The sequence below is a fragment of the Lepidochelys kempii genome, chromosome 2 (assembly GCF_965140265.1).
Source record: "Lepidochelys kempii isolate rLepKem1 chromosome 2, rLepKem1.hap2, whole genome shotgun sequence".
Lineage (NCBI taxonomy): Eukaryota > Metazoa > Chordata > Testudines > Cheloniidae > Lepidochelys > Lepidochelys kempii.
Genome location: NC_133257.1, coordinates 241,303,623 through 241,328,100, shown reverse-complemented (window position 1 = coordinate 241,328,100; position 24,478 = coordinate 241,303,623). Strand labels below are relative to the sequence as shown.

At 44.2% G+C, this 24,478-nt stretch overlaps 1 protein-coding gene and 1 long non-coding RNA gene across 3 annotated transcripts in view; one reads left to right on the top strand and one right to left on the bottom strand.

The window, feature by feature from the left end:
* Positions 1 to 16,943: 16,943 nt before the first annotated feature.
* Positions 16,944 to 23,508, bottom strand: LOC140907747 (uncharacterized). Its single transcript, XR_012157605.1, has 3 exons — positions 23,137 to 23,508; positions 22,576 to 22,635; positions 16,944 to 20,175 (listed from the first exon to the last, which is right to left on the bottom strand). It is a non-coding gene; the product is annotated as an uncharacterized lncRNA (long non-coding RNA).
* ITGB1 (integrin subunit beta 1) overlaps positions 22,946 to 24,478 on the top strand; it is a 78,556-nt gene continuing 77,023 nt past the window's right edge. Inside the window, exon 1 of one of the 2 annotated variants that reach the window (XM_073334422.1) lies at positions 22,946 to 23,194. Coding sequence is in view for 1 of the 2 variants with exons in the window: in XM_073334421.1 (XP_073190522.1) it covers positions 23,186 to 23,194 (9 nt within the window). In the remaining variant the exon portion in view is untranslated. The remainder of the gene's footprint in view (positions 23,195 to 24,478) is intronic. The other variant, XM_073334421.1, reaches the window with a different exon arrangement.

Here is a 24,478-nt window from a genome sequence, read left to right as displayed (position 1 = left end):
TTGGAACTTTCACAGTGACTCAGAGCTGGGGCAAAGTTTAACGGATTGAGCATTCAAGTGGTAGTGAGAAAAATTGGATTCTTTTCATAGAATCATAGAATCGTAGGACTGGAAGGGATCTTGAGAAGTCATCTAGTCCAGTCCCTTGCACTCACTGAAGGACTAAGTATTATCTAGACCATCCCTGACAGGTGTTTGTGTAACCTGATCTTAAAAATCTCCAATGACGGAGATTCCACAACCTCCCTAGGCAATTCATTTCAGTGCTTAACCATCCTGAGAGGAAGTTTTTCCTAATGTCCAACCTAAACCGCCCTTGCCGCAATTAAAGCCCATTGCTTCTTATCCTATCCTCAGAGGTTAAGGAGAACAATTATTCTCCCTCCTCCTTGTAACAACGTTTTATGTACTTGAAAACTGTTATCATGTCCCCCTCAGTCTTCTCTTCTCCAGACTAAACAAACCCAGTTATTTCAATCTTCCCCAATGAGTCATATTTTCTAGGCCTTTAATCATGTTCTTTGCTCTTCTCTGGCCTTTCTTCAATTTGTCCACATCCTTTCTGATACGTGGCACTCAGAACTGTACACAATACTCCAGCTGAGTAACTTTTCCTGACTGAAATAGTTTTGCTGTGTGATTCTGGGCAAGTCGCTCTGCTTCTGCATCATTAACCTAATGTAAAAATGTTAATTTGTATCCACCTTTGTAAAAGGCTTTGAGATCCAGTTGAAAAGGGCTGCAAATTATTTTCTGAAGTATGTATGCATCTTCAGGTATCTCAGTGAATGATTGTTCCCTGAGGTTTTTGTTCAGTCTAGTTTTAAATGCCTCACTTTATTGAGCTTCAATCACTTCACTTGGGAAATGATCCCGCAGCTGAATACACCTCAATGTCTGGAAGCTTTTCCCGATGTTCAGAATAAGTCTTCTTATTCACAGTTTCATCACTTTTCTCTTAGTTTTACTCCTCTTTACTACACTAAATAATTCCTGTATTACCTTTAGTATGATCACTCTTCAGATATTTGTAAACAGTTGTTATGTCTCCCTTCCTTCTATGTCCTGGCTGAGTAAAAGCTATGTGGTACATACTTAGTTCTTAAACCTTTCCTAATAAGTCAGTGTTTCTAGCACCAGGATCAGACTTGTTGTTCTTCTCAACTCTGTAGCTGTCAATATCTTTTTGGTAACATGATATCTAGAATTGACATTTTCAGGTGTAGTTGCCCCAGAAACCCCATTAAGTGAGCTGTTAAATGTTTGCTCTGTGAGAGTTTAGTTTGTATAAGAAGTCCAAAACATTGCAAAACTGGTACATAAACAGGAACAGTTCCTCACATTAGATAGATGGGTCTCTATCCTATTTATCATTACTCATGTGATACGTTAGCCAGCTTTTAATTTACACAGACATTTTTATCCACATGGCAGCAGGAGAAAATTACGCTTGAATCAGTCTGGCAGAAAGTGGAAAGTCTACAGGAGTGTAGTCTGGTCTTGGCACTGATAGTTTCTTGCACTAGACCCTTCAAATGAAAGGAACTGAGGGACCATTAGAGAGATGGGTTATTTATATCCTTTTTCTATAGAATATTGCACAACTACTTAACTGTGATGGGTTCGGTCACAGAGACCCCCTTGGGACTGTCACTTGATGTGCTGAAATTACCTGTGAGCCCATTTTCCCTGCCATCTTGGGACTTCCAGAACCCTGTCTTGTTGAGCCAGACACACTAATCTACTGCAACACAGACCCAGGGTCTGGTCCATGTCCCCAAAGCTGTAGACTTAGGTGACCTGCTGAGCTATTTTCAGTTATCTCCAGCACCCAGACACCCAGTTCTTAATGAGATCCAAACTCCAAATGAATACATTTTACTCTGTATAGAGCTTATGCAGGGTAAACTCATAAATTGTCCACCCTCTATAACACTGATAGAGAGATCTGCACAGCTGTTTGCTCCCCCAGGTATTAATCACTTAGTCTTGGTTTATTAATAAACAAAAGTGATTTTATTAAGTATAAAAAGTAGGCTATATGTGGTTTCAAGTAATAACAGCCAGAACAAGGTAAGTCACAAAGCAAAATAAAACAAAACACGCAAGTCTAAGCCTAATACATTAAGAAACTGATTACAGGTAATATCTCACCCTCAAAGATGTTCCAATAAGTTTCTTTCACAGACTAGACTCGTTCCTAGTCCAAGCCCAATCCTTTCCCCTGGTAAAGTCCTTGTTAGTTCCAGCAGACATCTCAGGTGGTAAGGAGGGGTTTTCTCATGACTGGTAGCCCCCTTTGTCCTGCTCTACTCCCTTGTATAGCTTTGGCACAAGGCGGGAATCTTTTGTTTGTGCTTGTCCCCACCCCCGCCTCATCAATGGAAAAGTACAAGGATTAAGATGGATTCCAGCATTGTGTGACATGGTCACATGTCACTGTGAGACTCGTAGTGTCCATTCTTCCTGGGTTGGCCCACACATACACAGGAGGGTTTGCAAGTAAATAACCCATTTATAACCAATTTTCTGGGTCAATGGGTGCCATCAAGATTCTAAATCACCATTAATGGCCCACACTTTGCATAATTACAATAGGATCTCATAGTTATACTTCATATTTCTAGCCTCAGATACAAGAATGATACATGCATACAACTAGAAGAAATATATTTGGTAACTTATAACCTTTGTTATGATACCTTACAAGAGACCTTTTGCATAAAGCATATTTCAGTTACATCATATTCACACTCATAAGCATATTTCCATAAAACACATGGAGTGCAACATCACACCCCAGAGGGAATGAATAGAAGAGGTAATCATCAAGTGATCCACCCCTGTCACCCTTCCCAGCTTCTGGCAAACAGGCTAGGGACACCATCCCTGCTCATCCTGGCGAATAGCCATTGATGGACCTATCCTCCATGAATTTATGTACCTCTTTTTTTAACCCTTTTATAGAAATTATCAGGCCTACAGATAAATATCTGAAATCCTTTTTATCCCTAAAAAATAATGGGATTCTTACAGAGGTATGGAACTGGAAAGGAAAAATATAATTCACTTACATAATTCTTAGCAAATAAAATGCTGACATACCTGAAGGACCTGTAGCTTTTATTCAGGCTACTGAGGTCAACAACATGGTTGCCTGTATAACTCCTGAATTCGGCCCATAAAGTTTGAAGATATCAGGAAATATCTACCTCATTTAAAAGAGGTATTTAATGCCCTGAGCATTAGAAATTACAGATTGTTACCACTGTGATTTAACTAAAGATGATACGCTTCTGGCACACAGGAAAAAGAGGGCCACTTCCAAACTGGTCACTTCCAGTGGAAAGAGAATGGCAGATATTTAGAAACTTATTTTGAAAAAAATATCATTATATATATATAATTTGATCAAAACTCTGAATTGCAGCATTCTACAGGTGCTATAATTACAATATTTTTCATTCTTACTTTAAAGGTTCCTTTGAAAAATAGAAGAACAGAGTATTTTATATTTGTTTATCTATTTAATAATGTTGGAAAGAACATGAGGTTCGCCAGGTACCATAGAGGAAATTTAAACAGGACTAGTGCTAAAATTCATGCTCTGAACACAGGTAGGCTCTGGAACATACGTGTGGTGGTGGTTTTATTTTCTAACAGGAAGAGGGTTCATGCCATATTGATAACATTCCCTATCGTTTGTACATTGAGAGAGGAGTGGAGAAGTATGCCTTACATATCATAGATCACAAAAAGCCAATCAACAAGTGCAAAGGATTCTTGTAGGAAGTTAGATAGTTGTGCAGTCTCCGCTGTGATAAGGTTAAGCCTCCTTTTCACGTAATGTATAATTTTTAAAAGTGTCTTAGAACTTCCAAAGATAAGTGGGAAAAGTCAGACCAACTTACATCACTTTACACAGCACCTCTGAATTTGGTTCACCATGTCCAATTAAACTGAAATCTGTCCAAAAAATTCTTGTCTTACACATGAGATATTTCAAATGATTTTGGTGAGCTATAGTAAAACACGAGGGGATTCAAATTTAGGTTTATAATAGAAAACTAGTTACAGTATTGACTATGGAGAGACTATCCTCTCTCAGTGATAAATCATCATAAGAGGTTTATGTGCATTAATTGAAAGCAAAACTGCTCTGCAAGAGCATCAAGTGGAAAGATGTGCACATTACAACCAAGATTTCACAGTATCTTTGGGCTGGATTCACAACAGAAATTAAGAACAGGAGTACTTGTGGCACCTTAGAGACTAACAAATTTATTTGAGCATAAGCTTTCGTGGGCTAAAACCCACTTCATCCAATGCATGCAGTGGAAAATACAGTAGGAAGATATATATATATATATACACAGAGAACATGAAACAATTGGTGTTATCATACACACTATAATGAGAGTGATCAGTTAAGGTGAGCTATTACCAGCAGGAGAGAAAAAAAAACACCTTTTGTAGTGATAATCAAGATGGGCCATTTCCAGCAGTTGACAAGAACGTGTGAGGAACAGTAGGGGGGAAAATAAACATGGGAAAATAGTTTTACTTTGTGTAATGACACATCCACTCCCATCTTTATTCAAGCCTAATTTAATGGTGTCCAGTTAGCAAATTAATTCCAATTCAGCAGTCTCTTGCTGGAGTCTGTTTTTGAAGTTTTTTTGTTGTAATATTGTGACTTTTAGGTCTGTAATCGAGTGACCAGGGAGACTGGAGTGTTCTCCGACTGGTTTTTGAATGTTATAATTCTTGACGTGATTTGTGTCCATTTATTCTTTTACGTAGAGGTGTCCGGTTTGGCCAATATACATGGCAGAGGGGCACTGCTGGCACATGATGGCATATATCACATTGGTAGATGTGCAGGTGAACGAGCCTCTGATAGTGTGGCTGATGTGATTAGCTCCTATGATGGTATCCCCTGAATAGATATGTGGACACAGTTGGCAACAGGATTTGTTGTAAGGATAGGTTCCTGGGTTAGGTTTTTGTTTTTGTTGTGTGTCGTGTGGTTGCTGGTATTTGCTAGAATCAGGCCCCACAGGGATTCACAAAACCCCACTCAACTATCCCAAAGTCCAGCAGGCATCTAAAATCACTTGGCACCTAAATATTTGCAGTAGAAGTTCCCTAGTAGCCTATGTTTCTGCCTCTGTGCATGCGGGTTGCATTCCCATGCCAGGTGTCCGCATACCTAAGCCCCAGGGCAATGCATTAACTGGAAAATATAGGCATTCCTTCACCTATGTTGCCATGGGACCTGCTCCAATAAGTTTGCTCAGATTTAGGCCTGTACAGACAAGCTTACACAAAATGGCTTGGGAGTGAAAGGGGAGGAGGACCTTCCTCATAACTTTTACACCTGTGGTTAGCGTTCTCACTTCGGATGTGTGAGACCTCACATTTCTTTGGTCCAATGTTGAAGCTTTCTTTCCACAAGAAAGGTGGAAGACCAGGTTTCAGTCCCCCTGCTTCAATTGTTTTTTAATTATTTATCCACAGTGGAACAGCTTCAACAGGAGAGACTGATAGAGCCCCACAACAGAATATCCTATACCTCAGTGATTATAGCACTCACCTGAGATGTGGCATATCCCTGTTCAAAACCATTCTCACCATGGGTGTCCCACATCCTAGTGAGTACCATGACAACTAGGCTAAAAGTTATGAGGGAGGTGGTCCTCCTCCTTTCCGATCTCTCCCTTGCTTCTTGCTAAAACAACATAGGTGATGAATGCCAGCAGAGCAGCTCAGAATCCCAAGCAGAGGAAGGCACTTCCCTGCATCCCAGACTTGATGCCTATCTCCATAAGAGGAGGGGGGCTTAGCACACATCTCTTGACTTGGCACCTCTCATAGGCTATTTTAGGTGAGGAGCTTCCTACCATATTGACTTCTGTGAATCCCATTCTAAGGCAGCTATCTCACCTCATTCATTGTCCAGGAAGACTTGGAACTGAATTTAGGCTTTGTGAATCTCAGCGATGTTCTAGGAGCCTAAAAGCTTGGTGTGGTGACAAGGAGCATCACCACATTTACATTTCTTTTCTCTTTGTGAATCTTGCCTTTTGCTGCTTAAAGTGAATAAATCATTCATTCTTTCAATACTCAAAAGTTTAAAACAAATCCCAGAGCATAGTACATGAGTCCACTTACAGTGAATGATAACTAATTTTCCATGTGCCAAAACAAAACACATACAATATTTTTAAATAAATCATAATAAAAGAAGTCTGTGAAAAGCATAACTTCTAATATACTAAAAATAAAATCCCCCAAAAATGACCTCCTGAAAGAAAGTCTCTTAAATTAATGCATTTACTGTGTTCCAATCCAGAGTATATTTCAATATTCCTTTTAAAGGAATAGATTTGTAACAAAAAGAGAGATGGTGCAATAGGTTTATGATGTATTTATCAGTACTGTATCATTTGTTCTTCTTCCAATAACCACAAAAGAACAAAGGACAAACTGTTATTAACCATTCAAAGCTCTCATAATAGTGAGTCCTAATCTCCTTCCTCAGGTGAATTAATGTCCTCTTTCTGCTTTGATATCAAAGCCATTCCCAACAATAAGAAGATTGTCATTATTATTACTAATCTTCACTTCAGACTTTATCTGACCGTATAACTGGGTATCCCACAGCCTGTTCTTCTCAACTCACAGTATAAAAGAAGACAGCATACATATGGGTAATACAGTATTTTATTTCCCAAAGGAAATTATATCGATAACAATTTTAATTAAAATTCGATTAAAAAAAAGAAGAGGTAAAATGGATGCAATGACTTGGTTAAAATGAAACATTTAAGTAAAGGAAGATGAACACGTCATTTTAAAGCCTCGGAATCTTCTTGCACAAACAACTTATGAGTCTATCCAGATCCAGCTGAACTGTAAGCATTATCTGCCCTATATATGAATCAGCCTGAGTCACTGCAGTGTACTTTTATGGTACAGTACTGGTATAGATTAGAGCAATGCAGTGCTGCTCAATGCACAGGAAATCCTATGAATGTATGTTTTGGGGACACTCTCCATTAAACATTTGCAATTAAATTAATAGAACAGGTAAAATCCCAGCAATTTATCAATTCCATGTTTTGTATTATTTACATTACAGTATTTGTAGCCCAAATTGTGAATAATAGCTGAATGGAGTCCAGAAATAAGACTGTCTCCAAATCACCTGCTGTTGAAGCAAATCAGTTTGAAAACTGTTAGTGAACTCTTCATTCCATTAAATTACAAGGCCGTTTTTAAAACGATGAAAAGTAAACAAGAAGTCATATAGTAATAAAGCTGCAATGAATATGGAATGCTTCCAACTATTCCCTTCCCCCCTCCCACAATATATATAACATCCTGGCTGATATAAGTTATATCTGTATTGAAGCATGATTAGACTGATTTACATTGCAGGAAGGTTTCTGATTAACCATCCCCACTGACTGGCCAGAACACTAAGTGCAAACACTTCACTGAGAGTGTGGCTTAATAAGGACTGAAGAAGAACTGAGTCAAGGCTTCAGGACTTGGCCAATAGTCTCTAATCTATTTAACAAATATTATATAGAGCATCCTGTTACACCTTAAATCAGACCTAGACTCATTTCTTGTTACTCAGAAACCTGTTGAATAATGTTTTATACAAGTTTAAACATTGACAATTGCTAGTATAAATGGGGCACAGACTGTGTGGTCAACATTTGACAAAGCATACAGGAAACACTAATGGGGCAGATCCTCAGCTGGCGTAAACTGTCATTGCTCCATTGGCTATTGACTCCAGTGAAGCAATGACAATTTACAACAGCTCAAGACTTGCCCCTGGGTCCTTGGCAAAGACTTTACAGTCTGTTATCCTCAATTCTGCCCATGAAGAATCCTTGCAGAGCAACAGTGTTTATATTTTATACAGCATCAAAAGTCGTAATCTTTGACAAAAAGTTGCATTTGTTGTGTAATCAGTTTAGTTATGTAGACTTTTATTTAACAAGCAGTGAAAACAGTGAGATATAAATTTAAAGTAAAATATTAAAGTTTTAGCTACTCTTTAATAAAATTAAGAACAAATTAAAGGGACACCATTAAGACAAATAATAATAACAAGCTTTTAAAAAATACTTGTGTTACCAATAATAGCTTAAATTATCAAAATAGAAAGAATGTTTTAAAATTCGAATTTAGATTTTATGATTTATAGAGGGTGTTTTTAACGTGCATTTTACTAAGCTCGAACAATGAAACTACGATGGTCAGTTCCACTTTTTGGTTCTCATGAATTAGTACAATAGTGAGGCACTTATGTTTCCCCCAGTGCAGGGAAATAAGTATATTAAATATTTTTTCTATTATTTTAAAATTATGCCATTATTTCTGTTAATTATTGGTCATGGCGGAGGGGGTTAAGTAGTAAAAGAATTTGGAGTCTAAACTACCTAGCAATCTCCATTTAAATCTTCCAAAACAGTACTATAGGGGGAACTGGATAGTATTGCCTGTAGTTAATGTTGCCTAACGCTTCTAATTATAAACCCTGGTCTACACTACATAGTTAGGTCTATATAAGGCAGCATATGTTGACCTAATTATGTCAATGTCTACACTATAGCCTTCCTCCAGCCAGTGTAAGTGCCCTACTACACAGACATAAAAACTCCAGCTCCATGAGAGGCATGAGGCTCATGTTGGTATAGTTAGGGTGACACAGAGTGTGTGTAGACACTGCCTCCCTTACATCTGCTGTCTTGTCAATTTCATGGCAGGAACCATAAATTGACAAGAAAGCCAGGGAACTAAAGCGCAGCTGCTCTTCCCCCTCCCCTGGAGAGCTGGGCGGCTGCACCCTGTTCCCAGCTGGGATCCAGGCAGCGAGAAGCTGGGGTGGCTTCAGACCCCACTCCCAGCTGAGACTCAGGGTGAGAAGCCCAAGTGCTCCCCCTACCCTTCCAGAATGGGGAGACAAGGGGGGGCAGCCCGCCGGGAGCCTGTGGGGAAGCCAAGCTATTGGGAGGAAGTTGACAGTGGAGCTGAGAGACTGGAGTCTCAGCTTCCCACACTGCCCCTGTTAGGTCGTGGAAGCGCTGCTGGTGAGAGTAGTGTGGACATGCACCATAAGTCGAACTAATATAGGTTTTGTAATGTAGACATACCCCTTGTTTTCATTTGTTTATATCTTTGCTAAACCTTAATCATTCGGGCTGAAATTTTCCAAGACGTGTCCGTCCTAGACTGACTTATTATTGAAAGTTTCAGCAAATATCATTTTGACATTTCCTAGAACAGGGGTCAGCAACCTATGGCACGCATGCCAAACACAGCACACGAGCCAATTTTTAATGGCATGCTGCTCTCTGCCAGACTCGGGCAGACAAAGCAGCGTTCCACTAAAAATCCTCCTGGCCCAGCCCGCTCTTTTCCAACCCTGCTCTCTCCTTGCAGGACAGGCAAGCTTCCCCCTCCCCCCACCTCTTCCCCCAGCATGCTGGGTTCCTGCCCCTCCTCCTCTCCCTCCCTGCGGCCGATCAGCTGACGGCCCTTGCTATGGAGGGGGAGAGTTAAAAGCAGAGCCACAGCTGCTTTCTGTTCCAGGGACCTTGGGGAAGGGGGTGGAATCAGGTGAGCTGCTCAGGGCAGGGGACTGGGAGCACCCCCACGACCCCAGCCCTCTGCCCTGACCCTTACATCCCTATACCCAAGCCCCTGCCCTGACTCCTGCACCCCCATCATCACACACCCCCAGCCCTCTGCCCTGATCTCTGCACCCCCCAGCCCTCTGCCCTGACCCGTGAACCCTCCTCACACACACCCAGCCCTCTGCCCTTACCCCAGCACCCCTCACAGACCCCCAGCCCTCTGCCCTGACCCCTGCACCTCCCTCACACACACTCAGACCTCTGCCCTCACCCCTGCACCCCCCCACACCCCAGCCCTGTGCCCTGACCCCCCCCCACAACCCCTGCCCTGACTCCTGCACCCCCCACACATACCCAGCCCCCCCACTCCATGCCCTGACTCTTGCACCCCCCACATACCCCCCTGAGCACCAAACGGGAGCTCCTGGACACACACACACACACCCATTCCCATCTCCCATTCACACACACCCATTCCCTCGCACCAAATGGGAGCTGCCCAGGTCAGCGCTCCACACCCAAACCTTCTGCCCCAACCCTGAGCCCCCTCCCTCATTCTAGTTCCTGGCCAGACCCTGCACCCCAACCCCCAGCCTGCTCCTTCACCCTCAGCCATGTTCTCAGCACACTCCCACCTCATCTCAGTGCAGAGAGAAGAAGAGAATGGCTAGAATCAGGGAGAAGGTAGGTACCTACTCTATGTGGACAGAGCCGGGACTCCAGACCGGCAGCGGGCTGAGTGGGGCCAGCAGCCGGGACCCTGGCTTGCAGGAGCTGGCGGACAGAACCCCAGACCGACAAAAGCTGAGCGGCAGCAGGCTGAGCCGCTCAGCCCACTGTCAGTCTGGGGTCCCGGCCGCTGGCCCCGCTCAGCCCACTGCCGGTCTGGGGTCCCGGCCGCCAGCCCCGCTCAGCCCACTGCTGGTCTGGGATCCCGGCCAATGGCCCCTTGCCAGCCGGGGTCCCAGCCACAGGCCCTGCTCAGCCTGCTGCCGGCCGAGGTGAACGGAACCCCAGGCCGGCAAAGGGCTGAGTGGGTCGGCGGCATAAGATCAGCATTTTAATTTAATTTTAAATGAAGCTTCTTAAACATTTTGAAAACCTTGTTTACAGACAATAGTTTATTTATATAATACATAGACTTATAGAGAGACCTTCTAAAAAATGTTAAAATGTATCATTGGCATGTGAAACCTTAAATTAAAGTGAATAAATGAAGACTCGGCACACCACTTCTGAAAGGTTGCCGACCCCTGTCCTAGAACAAGATTAGGGAAAAATACTGTGTTTTGTCCTTTTATAAAATTCTTACAACTGTTTCACTGAGAAGCTCTAGGAGCGCCATGCTTTGGAGCAGGGGCTCAAAATTTAGTAGGAGGGCTGCCTTTGTGACAGGGGCGTGATTTGTGCTATTCCCATTAAAATATGCCCAAATTCGGCCAAGTGCTAAGACTTTGAAAAAAATCTCAGTTCAAATATGTTCAGTAGAGACCTATTAGAATTTGGCAGCTAAATTTTCCAAAGATTCCATCTGCACTGAGCTTGCTCCAGCTCTACGTTGCAGGGGCTGAACAGGATTTTTCCCTTTATCTCCTGTTCCCATTTACTGAGGCCTGCTGTGGAACCGGTCACAGGTACTGAGGCCTGGTCCATATTTAATTTAGGACGACACAGCTGTCAGTATAGAGTGTGAAAAACCACATCCTCAGCCTAGCTATGCTGACCTATCCACCGGTATGCATAGCTATGTAGATGGAAGAATGCTTCTATCAACTTAGCTACCATTGTCTGATGTTCCTGCACCAATGGAAAAGTCCCTTCCATTGGTGTAGGCTACAGCTACACTATGGGGTTATACAGCATAGCTATATCACCATAGCTATGCCAGTACAGTCTCCATAGTGTAAACATACCCTGAGAAATAGATACCAGGTTTGTAACCGTTTTGATGCAGCCCAAGGGGCATGGCGCAGAACCCCCAGAGGGGTGTAATGGATGGAGTCCCCTATACTTTGGAGTATGGAGAATGACCAAGGTAGGAGAAAAATACCTGGCATACCTCCATCATACCTGGCACCGAGGGTCACACCATCACTCAAATTTGGGGAGATTGGGCAGGTAACTTGGGCCCCCTCTTCTGGTTGTACCACAGCTCAAACATCAGTCTCGGTCACATGTCCAGTGTACTGGTGGAGCCCAGGCCTCATGGGCCCATATAACCTAGCACCTATGACCCTGATATTGAGGAGACTGCCTCTCTTGTGCTCTCAATGCTTCCCCTGCTGGAACTCAAGCAGCATGAAGAAGGAGGAACAGCCCAGCCTGGAGGGTGGGAGGACCACAAGGAGTAGATTAGATCAAGGATCCATAGGGGGAGCCAGGAATTGGGAGCCAGGGTAAGGGGAATACTTGAACTAGTTGGGTAAGAAGGCTGGGAGCTAGGGGAGGAAACTAGGACTGGGGAAGGTCTGGGACTGAGAGGAACTGGAGGTGAAGGAGCTTGTGTGGCAGAGAAATTGGGACTGGCTGGGCAAGGAGACACCAAACTCTCATTTACTTCAGCACGTACTTGTCTGAGAACAGACTATGGTCTACTAGGGTAATTTTAGTTTTAGCTAAACTTCAGCTACTGCATGAAAGCTGAAGTGTGTGGTTACACAAAACAGCCACAGACCTTGAGTATGTTGTGAGGCATAAGGCTGTCGGCCAAATGCTTTCTACCTGCTAAGAAATGCAGACATTTAATGTGGTTGTCCTATTTAAAGTAAGCTTTTGATTTTAGAACAAGTATTTGCATTACATTTTTCTAACAAATGACTGTACCGGATACCTTCACAGTTGGAATCTTTGAACTAACCAGCCTCCTGCTTTCATAGTTATTGGAGGAATTTGTGACAGGTTGGGTCACAGAAACCCCCTCGGGACTGCCAGCTGATGTGCTGAGACTACCTCTGAGCCTGTTTTCCCTGACAGCCTGGCTCTTCAGTACCCTGCTTGTTGAGCCAGACAAACTAGCCTGCTGCAACACAGACCCAGGTCTGAACCACATCCCCCAAACTTAACTGAAAACAGCTTAAGAAGTGCTCCTGTCTCCAGCACCCAGATACCCAGTTCCCAACGGGGTCCAAACCCCAAATAAATCCGTTTTACTATGTATAAAGCTTATACAGAGTAAACTCATAAATTGTCTACCCTCTATAACACTGATCGAGAGATATGCACAGCTGTTTGCTCCCCCAGGTATTAATTACTAACTCTGGTTTCAATAATAAGCAAAAGTGATTTTATTAAATATAAAAAGTAGGATTTAAGTGGTCCCAAGTAATAACAGACAGAACAAAGTAAGTTACCAAGCAAAATAAAACAAAAACACGCAAGTCTAAGCCTAGTACATTAAGAAACTGATTATAGATGAAATCTCACCCCCAGAGACATTCCAATAAGCTTCTTTCACAGACTGGACTCCTACCTAGTCTGGGTCCAGCAATCACTCACATCCCTGTAGTTACTGTCCTTTGTTCCAGTTTCTTTCAGGCATCTCTTTGGGGTGAAGAGGCCATCTTTTAAGCCAGCTGAAGACCAAATGGTGAGGCTTCCAGGGTCTTTTATATTTTCCTCTCTTGTGGGCAGAAACCCCTTTGTCCTTTTGTGCAAAGTCACAGCAACAAGATGGAGTTTGTAGCCACCTGGGCAAGTCACATGTCTACGCATGATTCAGCTTTTTGCAGGCCGACGCCACTGTTTACACGTTGGTTTGAACGTTCCTACAAAAGCTGAGGTGTGGACTGGCGTCTCCCAAAGTCCATTGTCAGTTAGATTTTTCTTGATTGGGCACTTACTGAGAAAAGTCCTTTCTCAAAAAGCTGACCAAATACTTCACTGAGGCTACTTAGAATCAAACACATTGAGATACAAGTACATAGCCAATATTCATAACTGCAAACACAAGAAATATACACACATACAGACAGCATAATCATAACCAGCAAACTACAAACTTTCCATAGACACCTTACTTGGCCTCCTATGTACAAGACCTGGTGCAACCATAGGACCCTGGTTGCAACAATGATTTATATGGTCACAGTTCATGTCAATAACGTCACAGAATTATTCCTGAACATTCTAATTGTTATTAGTTCACTGACAACAATTCTTTTTGTCCTGGTCTGTTCATTCAACCTATCTGGCGTCAGAATGGAGTTTTGGATTTGGATTTTTATAAATGATAATATAATTTGGCAATAAAAGTTGTGATTGTGTGTACAAAAGGTAAACTCATTAGTTTTTTAAAAGATATTGAATATTTGTTTTGAGTGGTTCTGTGGGATATGCAAGTACTGCTACAAACTAAAGAGATGCCAGCTATAAAATGATGAGCGCTGCTGGCATGGAGAGGAAAAGAAACACCTGGTGTAAAACACAGAATGCAGCCAGAATAACTGTACAGGAAGTTGCTATGGAAGAGCCTCTTATGGAAATGAGATGAAAAGATAATGGAACAAATCTGTACTCAGGCAAAACTACCATTAACTTCAGCCTTTAGATCCTAGTGAACACAAAAACCCCTATGAGAACTATGTTGTTAGGTGGAAATTCCGTAATAGACCTTTGAAAGTAGGAGAGCAGTTGGCTGTGAATAATTGGAATCCTAGTACAATCATCTCCTTCAGTATGAGCTGCTCTGCCAAAAGTTTTTGTGTAACAGTCTAGAAAAAAAGAGAGAGACAAAGAGAGAGGAAGAAACCGTTTTAAGGTGTTGGAGTGTGGAGAGCGACATTAGGTGTGTAAAAAAGGGGAGGCACTGCATAACGGTGGGTAGAGCTATTTCAGAAATACACCTCTACCCCGATATAACGTGACCCGATATAACACAAATTTGGATATAACGTGGTAAAGCAGCGCTCCGGGGGGGCGGGGCTGTGCGCTCCGGTGGATCAAAGCAAGTTCGATATAACGCAGTTTCACCAATAACTCTGTAACTTGCTCCCGAGGACAGCATTATATCGGGGTAGAGGTGTATGTCAAAGCAGGACAGTATCTCACCAATGACAAAGGAAGAGTCACTATTTTAAAAGTAATGGGACCTGCCCAATATTTAATGTGTGTAGTCATTTTCATATTTAGGTCAGGAGGATCTCCTAATTCCAAATGACTGAGTGGGTTTTCTGGAGGCAGGGCTTCTTGTCTGTCACTGACAGAAAGTGCTACTTCTTTCCTTTAGACTCTCCCCTTCTTGTTTCCTGACTTCTCTTCTTGCCTGTGATCACCTCATCTGTATATACCTCCTCTTCCTCTCACAGTGTGCAAAAGGACTGATTAGCATAAAATTGTCCTCTGCCCAGATTATCTCAGACCAATCAGAGACCAATTTCCTATTTCCTCCATATTCTTCAGCAGGTCAAAAGAAACCCCTTCCCCCACCCATCTCCCCCTCAAAAAAGCTTAACCTTTTTTTTTTCACACAAAAATAAATAATATTAAAGTTTAAGAGCTGGAGCACCCTCTCAATGGTAAAATCCAGAAGAAAAGAATCCAGGGGGGAAAAAAACTCTATGGGAGGGTAATATTTACCTCTTCTTCAAATGAGCTTTGGGTCATGTTCCCAAGCTCTGTGGATTCCCTAGGGTCAAGGGCAATCTATACAAAGGCCTCAGTGAGTGTTTTGTGACCCTCAGAGCCTACCCCTCCTATACAAAAGTCAATGTAGCTCATAGTAAATGGATTAAAAACTGACTAATTGATGGATCTCAAACATTGCAAATGCAGACTCATCATCCATTGGGGATATTTCTTGTGAGACCCTACAGGTTCTGTTCTTGGCTCAATATAATTCAATATTGTTAACAATAATCCGGAAGAAAATACAAAATAATTGCTAGTAAAGTTTGCAGAGGGCATAACAATTGGTGGAATGATACGCAAGTATAAGTTAGTTCTACAGAGCAATCTGGATCACTTGGAAAGTTGGGTTTGTTTGAACAGTATGTGTTTTAATATAACCAAATGCAATGTCACACATCTAGGTAAAAAAAAAAAATATAGGTCACACTTACAGGTTTGACTAGAAAACAGTTACTCTAGAAATGACTTGGAATAACCAACTAAACACAAGATGCCAGTGTGATACTGTAGCTAAGAGACCCAGTGTAAGCCAATGTATATGTCAGGGACTATTGAGTAGAAGTGAGGAGATATTACCTCTTTCTACAGCATTAGTGAGGCCATTACTGTGTTCAGTTCTGGGTTCCACGCTTTCAAAAGGATTTTGGTAAATTGGAAAGGGTTTAGAAAAGAATGATATGAGGGAGAAGACTTCTGATAGTAGAGGGCTCTTTAATTTAGCAGGCAAAGGCATAACAAAATCTAATGGCTAGAATCTGAAGCTAGATAGGTTCAGACTAGAAATAGGCACACCTTTTTAACAGTGAGGATAAGAAACCATTGGATCATCTTACTTGTTGATGTCATGATCTCTGTCACTTGAAGTCTCCAAATCATAGAATTGGAAAATAAGAAGTGCTGATACCATAGGGGCAGTGTGGTCCAGTGATTTGCACTGGACTGACTCTCAAGAGACCTGGGCTCTATTTCTGTCTCTGTCACTGACCTGTTGAGTGTTATTGGGAAAGTTACTTGGCTTCTCTCCTTCCCCTCATGCTCTTTGTCTTGTCTATTTAGACTGTAAACCCTTCAGGGCAGGAACTGTCTCTTACTTTTGTACAGTACCTAGCACAATGGGATCTGGATCTCTATTAGGACCACTAGTCACTATTGTAATATATATAATTATTATTAATAATACTTTATAGAACTTTACATCTTCAAAATAGTTTGCAAATATTAACTAATTATTCCTCAGTACAGCCTAGTGAGGCAGGCAAGTATAATTATCTCATTTTACAGATGAAACCGAGACACAAAGAGTGTGTCTCCGCAGCAAAGGAAAAACCATGGCAGGGCTGTTCCATTGCTGTGTAAACTTCCTGGCTCAGGCTAGAGCCTGGGCTTTAGGACCCTGTGACATGGAGGGTCCCAGAGCACCCAGAAGTCTACACAGCCATGAAGCAGCCTTGTAGCCCGAGCCCTGTGAGCCAAGTCGGCTGGCAAGGGCCAGCTGAGGGTTTGTCTTTGCTGTGTAGACTTACCCAAAGAGATTAGATCAGAGGTTTTCAAACTGTGGTCCACAGAGTATTGATGATCCATGGGGTACTTGCTGGCGGTCCACAGTGCTGGCTCCTCCTTTTTATTGCCAGATGTTAAACTGCATTTAAGAATAGCTTTAAAGAATTGAACACTTTCCTAAAATTACTCTTCATGTAAGCAATTACTGTAATTGCCACATGAGTGTTATATAGTGACACACAGGAAGAAATGGTCTGCTCAGTCATCAGTGGGAAAATGGGTGGTCCATGAAACACTCTCTGTATTAAAATGTAGTCCATGAATGAAAAATTTTCAGAACCCCTGGGTTAGGTTCTAATCAGTGGCTAGGTCAGTCGTTAGCTGGAGTAATCTATTTCTAATGGCTAACTAAACTAGATGTGCCTACTAAGCAATGCCATATTCAAAAGATGCCATAAATATTTTAAAGAGAGTATCTAAGATGCTAACCTACACTCAGATCTGTTCTTGTTCTCACCATTATCATCTGTTCACAGGATCTCTGAATTTCTACCTTAATTTGGTTATTGGCTAAAAGGGGGCTCTATGGCATCTAATCCATAAAAATTAAATATTATTAAATGAACAGATTATAAATATATACTGGAACACGTACTGCTTTGCCAATATTTCCAGTTGACCTGGTACGTTCTACAGATTGAGAATATATTCCTTAAACTGTTTATGCACACTTAATATATATTACAAAGAACTGACACAAAATGCAAGGCATCATTACCAATTCCTCCAATTAAAAATACCAATGAAAAGAGGGGGCAGGAGAACTATTTTAATTGAATTCAATAGTACTTTATTGGACCCATTACAATTCTTGTGAAATTTTGGTTAGAAGCTGGGAATGGGTACCAGGGGTTGGATCACTTGACGATTACCTGTTCTGCTCATTCCCTCTGAAGCACCTGGCATTGGCCACTGTCAGAAGACAGCTAAATGGACCTTTGGTCTGACCTAGTATGGCCATTCTTATGTTCTTATGCGTATAATGCTATAAGTAAATTTTGATCATGCTGTTTACCTTATAACATGGTATCAAATTGTTTATTTTAAATAACCCTTTATTAAGATTTCTAACAACAAATATTTACAACAGCAAAATTCCTATAAAAACATATTAGCCTGACTAAAAATTAGTAGTCCAATGAAAGGCATCAGTTCTAACACACACACATACCCTAGTCTATTCAGTTCTCAGCCTCTTCTCCCCAACCCAACCCATTTCTAGCTACCCTGCTCACAATTCACCATTGGCATGCAGTCCAGTGGGTTTTCTTGCCTTCCTCACAGCCTCCTGGAAGCACAGGTGGGTTAGAAATACTAGGAATTGAGGTTCATATAATGCTGTTACAGTTACTGACTCATCAGTGCAGGTAAAGGCTAAAAAGGCCAGCTCCCAGAGGTAAATGAGACTCCTGCACAGGTGGACCTTGTGCTTATGTGGGAGGAGAAGCTTGAAGTTTTTGTAGAGTGAAGTTTCCCCCACTCAGCCTTCTGGCCTCTGCCAGGGGAAAAGTTGCACAACTGAACAGAGTCTGTAGTTTCATACATGGCCAAAGCCCTGTAACCTGCACTGGAACTAATTAAATGCCTGGTACATGACAGCTGGGAATGGACAATGTAGTGCCAGTCCCCAAAGTATATTTAATAAAGTTGCAGCCTGCTGCTTAAATCTATCCCATGTCAATCATTCACCTACTTGTACTAGTGAAAAGTAGAGCTGTGCAGAACCTGGACAGTTAATTTACAAATCCCCCACAAAACTCTGTCTTCCACATTTTGTGGACAGGACATGCTCAAAATTACTTCAACCTTCTCAGGGTCTATTTTTAAACCCTCTACCATTAGAAGGTGTCCAATATACAGCAAAGCTGATAGGTGCAGTGTCTTTTTTCTTACTCAGTTTTAGACTCACTTGGTATGCTGTGTTGAGCAGCATAATCAGGCTATGATTGAGATCAGCATTAGCCTCTTTGAGGGAGTCTACACAACCAAACTAAGGCTACATCTTCATTACCCGCCGGATCAGCGGATAGTGATCGATTGATCCCCGAATCGACGCCTGTACTCCACCTCGGCAGGAGGAGTAAGCGGAGTTGATGGGGCAGCCGCCACAGTTGACTCGCTGCCGTGAGGACAGCCAGGTAAGTTGAACTAAGATACTTTGACTTCAGCTACGCGAATCTTAGTTCGAAACCATGCCTCCCCCGCCCCCCCCCCGTGCAGCCCGGGCCAAAGGGTATATCTACACAGCTGACATTAAAGCGCTGCCGTGGCTGTGTAGTAGAGAGCTCTCCCAGTGCTGCAATAAAACCACCTCCGTAAGGGGAATAGCTCCCAGCGCTGTAGCACTATCTACACTGCCACTTTACAGTACTGAAATTTGCGTTGCTCCCGGGGGGGGTGTGTTTTTTCACACCCCCGAGCGAAGAAAATTGCAGTGCTGAAAGTGGCAGTGTAGACAAGGCCTTAGACTAAGGGCTAGTCTACACTACTGCGCTACTTCAGCTCAGCTGCACCGATGCAGCTGGACCACTGTAGTGTGTATGGTGAAGATGCTGTAGGCCAACAGGAGAGCACTCTTCCGTCAGCATAATTACTCCACCTCAACTAGAGGTGGAAGCTATGTCAATAGGAGAGCGTCTCCCGCCAGCATACATAGAATCATAGAATATCAGGGTTGGAAGGGACCTCAGGAGGTCATCTAGTCCAACCCCCTGCTCAAAGCAGGACCAATCCCCAATTAAATCATCCCAGCCAGGGCTTTGTCAAGCCTGACCTTAAAAACTTCTAAGGAAGGAGATTCTACCACCTCCCTAGGTAACGCATTCCAGTGTTTCACCACCCTCCTAGTGAAAAAGTTTTTCCTAATATCCAACCTTGCTCAGGGGATGGCTTTTTCACACCCGTGAGCAACATAACTTACATTGACTTAAGCGGTAGTGTAAACAAGCACTAAAATGTTATCTGCAATTGCCTCAACCTTCTCAAACCTCTCAACCAAATTCCTATTTGGCATTTCTTTCACAGCTACCTATATCTGCTAGGAGTCCAGAAGGTAGCCAATTAAGAGCTTTCTGCATCAAGTTTTAGCTGCAAGGAGCCATCTATAACACCTAAACCAGAAAAGACCTTTGCCTTTTATTAAGTTATTGCAGGATCTGTTCAATTGTTGGTGAAGGATAACAACATTATAGAGCTTTATTGAGATGTAAGGAATCAATACATATCTGGAGTTTGCCTGCTTGGTTTTTTTAAGCTATGTTGCTGATTCAGTCTGTCAGTTCCTTCAGAATCCCATCTTAGTCCTCATCCTCAAAAGAAACCTGCACAACACCTTGAAATGACAAACCCAGGAACTTACATTCATAACTTTGCTAGATACTAAAAATCGTGCACGGAATACAGACACTGGATTTATGGCTTATTGCAACAAGCTATATTCCACTTAAACCCCTCCCCCCCAGCTTTTTTTCCTTCCCCCTCCTCCCATGAATGGAGAGGTGTTAATGGGACACTTCTCCAGGAATGGTCCCTTGAAATGTGTAGTAACTACTTATGCTAAACAATCTGTTCCACCTTGCATTTAGCTTGGCACTCTGAGGGCTAGTCTACACTGGCAATGCTAAAGCGCTGTAAAAACCCACCTCCATGAGGGGCGTAGCTCCCAGCACTGGTGCACTGTCTACACTTGTGCTTTACAGTGCTGAAACTTGCTGCGCTCAGGGGGTGGTTTTTCACACCCCTGTGTGAAATTGCCAGTGTAGATAAGCTGCAAGTCTGAGTACATTTCTCAGACCTGAAGAAAGAGCTATATATAATCTTGAAAGCTTGTCTCTCACCAACAGCTGATGATGATCCAGTAAAAGATATTAACTCATCACCTTGTCTCTTCAAAATAAAGTTCACTTTTGGAAAATCTTTAAGGCAATCTTTATAAATCATAATGGATCAGTCTAAGGTAAGGGCACAAATACATTTTCTTTTTCACCTTTGCTGTTCACCTTTAAAGCAGGATTATTGGGCCTAGAAATGGTGATGAGTCAGAAACCAGCAGCATCCAATTTATCAGCTGCTGCTTCAGGAACTTGGGAAAATGTGTCCCAGGATTTGGGGTACTTCCCGTGTCATATTGCCTAAAGAGGGGAGACTCACCAAATATATAATCAGTGACTTTAAATTAGAGGTGGAAAATGGAAGACACAAAGCACAGTCCAAATTCTGACTAGTGACTGAAATTAACATTACAAGGGAGAGCCTGAGATAAACATTTTCTACTGAAATTATAAGGAAGTGGAGAAAGACGGTTCCTCAAATTATCTGATATACTAAGATGCAATGTAGAAAAATTGCCCAACTTTAGGAGAAAGGAAAGAAACTTCAGAGAGAAGTGTCTTGCCAAACACAGTTTTACAGCTTTGGGAGAGAGTTGAGAGAGTACAGAGAGAGCACCTGCACTGGATCAGGGATAAACAATGATGACAAATAGCTGGAGGATAAAAACTCCAAAGACAATGTGAAGCCTAGGCAGATTGTACTAACAGCAATAATGCCAACTGCAGGTATTCAAAAAATCATGTGTCAGGCCTTAAAAATCATGAGATTAATACATTTTGTGTTCTTTGCATTTATTTTCTAGGTTTTGAGCCTTTGGTGTGCAGCCAGGTCACATTTTCAAACTTCTCTCATAGGGTTGCAAACTTTCTAATTGCAGAAAACCAAACACCCTTTCCCTGCCCCCTGCTCACTCCATCCCCCCTCCTTCCATTGCTCACTCTCCCCCACCCTTGCTCATTTTCACCACAAGGCCCAAGCAGGCATAGGTACCGACTTCATGGGTGCTCCAGGGCTGGAGCACCCATGGGGAAAAAATGGTGTGTGCTGAGCATCCACTAGCAGCTCCCCATTAGCTCCCTGCCACCTCCTAGTGCCTCCCACCTGCTGGCAGGCCCAACGGATCAGCACCTCCCACCGCAATCAGCTGTTTCGCAGGGTGCAGGAGGCTGGGGGGAGGAGCAAGGACGCAATGTGCTCAGAGGAGAGGGCAGAACTGGGTGGGAAGAGGCAGGGCAGAGGTGAGGCCTTGGGGGAAGCGGCAGAGTGTGGGGCAGAGCTGAGGGTTGAGCACTCCCCGGCACTTTGGAAAGTTGGCACCTGGGCAGGGGAGATGGAATGTGTGATTCAAATACCCTTCACCTCACCAGGGAGAGATTTGAAACACTATTGTAAAATGTCTACACAGTAATATTACAGCCCCAGTCTGCTAAGCCAGGGCAGCAGGGCATTTAATTGCAGTGTAGACATACCCTAGAGAGCTCAGAGGGGCTGAAGTGGAGGCTCCTAGGTAGGGACTATGGGGGAAGAGAGCTGTAAATTCGGAGCACCTCCATCTGACCCCTCCTCCCCAAGCAGCCTACCGCTGCTTGTGGAGAGCAGAGCCACTGAGTTGAGGTGGCTGCTAGCTAGGAAGAGCGGGAGGGGTGCTTGGGGAAGGGGAGTATTGGAGGGGGTTAGGGATGTGGGAGGGGGTAGGGGCTCTGGGGTGGGGCCAGAAATGAGCAGTTCAGAGTGTGGGAGGGGGAGCCTGCCTTAGCTCTGCTGTGGCCAACTGGACTTTTAGTGGCCTTGTCAGCTGTGGCCAACCAGAGCTGCCAAGGCCCCTTTTCGACCGGCTGTTCCAGTCAAAAACCGGACACCTGGCAACCCTACTCCACAGCCCAGAAGGCTAGACACTTACTTTTTCTTTTAGCTGAAAGCTGAGAGTCTCATACAATCACTTGAAACCAGGTGGAGGGGCCTATAAATAAATAAATAAACAAATAAAACCCCACCACCAAAGATCGTCAGGCTTGTAATTAAAAGCAACACACACACTGCGGCAGCTTTGAGGGGGAGCAAGAGTCTCTTACACTTGGGCAGCGCCCATGTAACTTGCCCTGGCGATACAATGTTATGGGGCGGGGACGTCCCCTACACTGGGGATTGGGGGTGCCCCTAGGGGTAGGTGAGTCAGTCGGGCCGGGGCCCTAGTCCCAGTTTCCGGGCCCCCGAGGAACCCCCGCCAAGCTGCTCCCCCGCCCAGGGGCCGGGCCTGACGGCCGCGGGAAGGAATGCGCTTCCGGAGGCGAAGGAGGAGCGGCCGCTGGGCCCGGACCCAATTCCCACCCCCTGCGGCCCGCACACGGGGCTCCCAGCGAGCGAGCGAGCGGCGCCGGGCACAGAGACACCCAGGGAACAGCGCCAGGGGCTCCCGCTGCGCCGCGCCCAGAGTCGCTCCGGGGCCCCCGCGGGGACAGACCTGAGCCAGCCGGGCCCCGAGCGCGCCTCTGCCGCCGCCTTCTCCCGCCATGGCCAAGGTACGGGGCTGGGGGGCCGCGCTCGCTGCCGCTGCGGGTTTCCGCCCCTTCGGTCCGCGGCCCAACCCGGGCCCGTTGCGCGGGCAGCCCGCGCGGCAAGGACGGCGTGACCCGCTGCCCGGGACGGGGCTGGCCACCCCCGTGCCCAGCGGGACGGGGCAGGGCACCGGCCGCCGCTTCCCCGAGGGCTGGAGTGTGGGGCGCTGCCCGGCGGTGCTGGGTCTGACCCCCCCGGGGGGGCCGCGGGCGGCGTGCAGGACAGGGAGCCAGCCGCGGCCGCCTCAGGGCAGTGCCAGCGCTGGCTCCCCGGCCCCCTGCCGGGCGGGGCTGCCCCCCACGGGCCCCGGTCAGTGTCAGCGTGGCCAGGGCTCCCGGCCCTAAAGCCAGACCGTGAAATGCCCGGGCCCTTTGTCCGCCTGCCGCCCAGCCCTTCAACGCCTTGGGGCTCGGCCCAAGGGCCTGGCCGTGCAGAGCGGCCGCCAAATACCCCGTGGCCCTTTCCATAAGGGTAGCGGCTTTATCCGCGTGCCGCCCTAAAGGATGGGAGCGCCCCTCATCTCCTCGGCTCCCTGCTTTGTGGAGGGTGCTGTACGCACCCCAAAGGTGCTGCTTTTCTGTGGCATTTGTGAAATGGGGTGGGAGTCTAGAGGCTGACCGGAGGCGCTTTGTGAATGTGCAGTATGAATCCTTGTTCAGCCCGGCACGACTAGCGAACTTCTTAACTCACTCGGGTACTAGCAACCGTGTTCGTAAGGTGCATTAGAGAAACCAGTAAAAAGGCAAGGCCCTTACCCCCGCCCCGAAAAGGTTTTAGACAGGAAGGCGACGGACAACAGGGAGGGAGGGAGGAAGGAAGGACAGAGCTACAGTAATAATATCATATGTGACTCAGTTTAAGAGTTTGCAGATCTATGAGGTTCCCTATTGCTTTTTAAAAAATTGTAACATGATTTCCTTGCATGTATTGAATAGATCAGTGAAAGCAAACTTGTTTAACATTTAAATCTGATTTAATACATTGTGACTTATTGTGATAGATATTGTGACTTTGCATGGTGATGTGACCTTCTGACTGCTTGATAGTTACGGATTTGTTGTTGTTTCTCTCATAAGTGATTGTTTTTCAGGGTTTTATAACTGCCATATAAACTTGTTGCAGTCTGAAAGAGAACAGGGAATGAATGCTAGGTCTCAGCATGTAATCTGTTGAATTCCTTGTTTTTTGGAAAAATACTCTAGCTGCAGCAGTATGAAAGCAATGTAGTCTTGAAAGTATTAATTCTT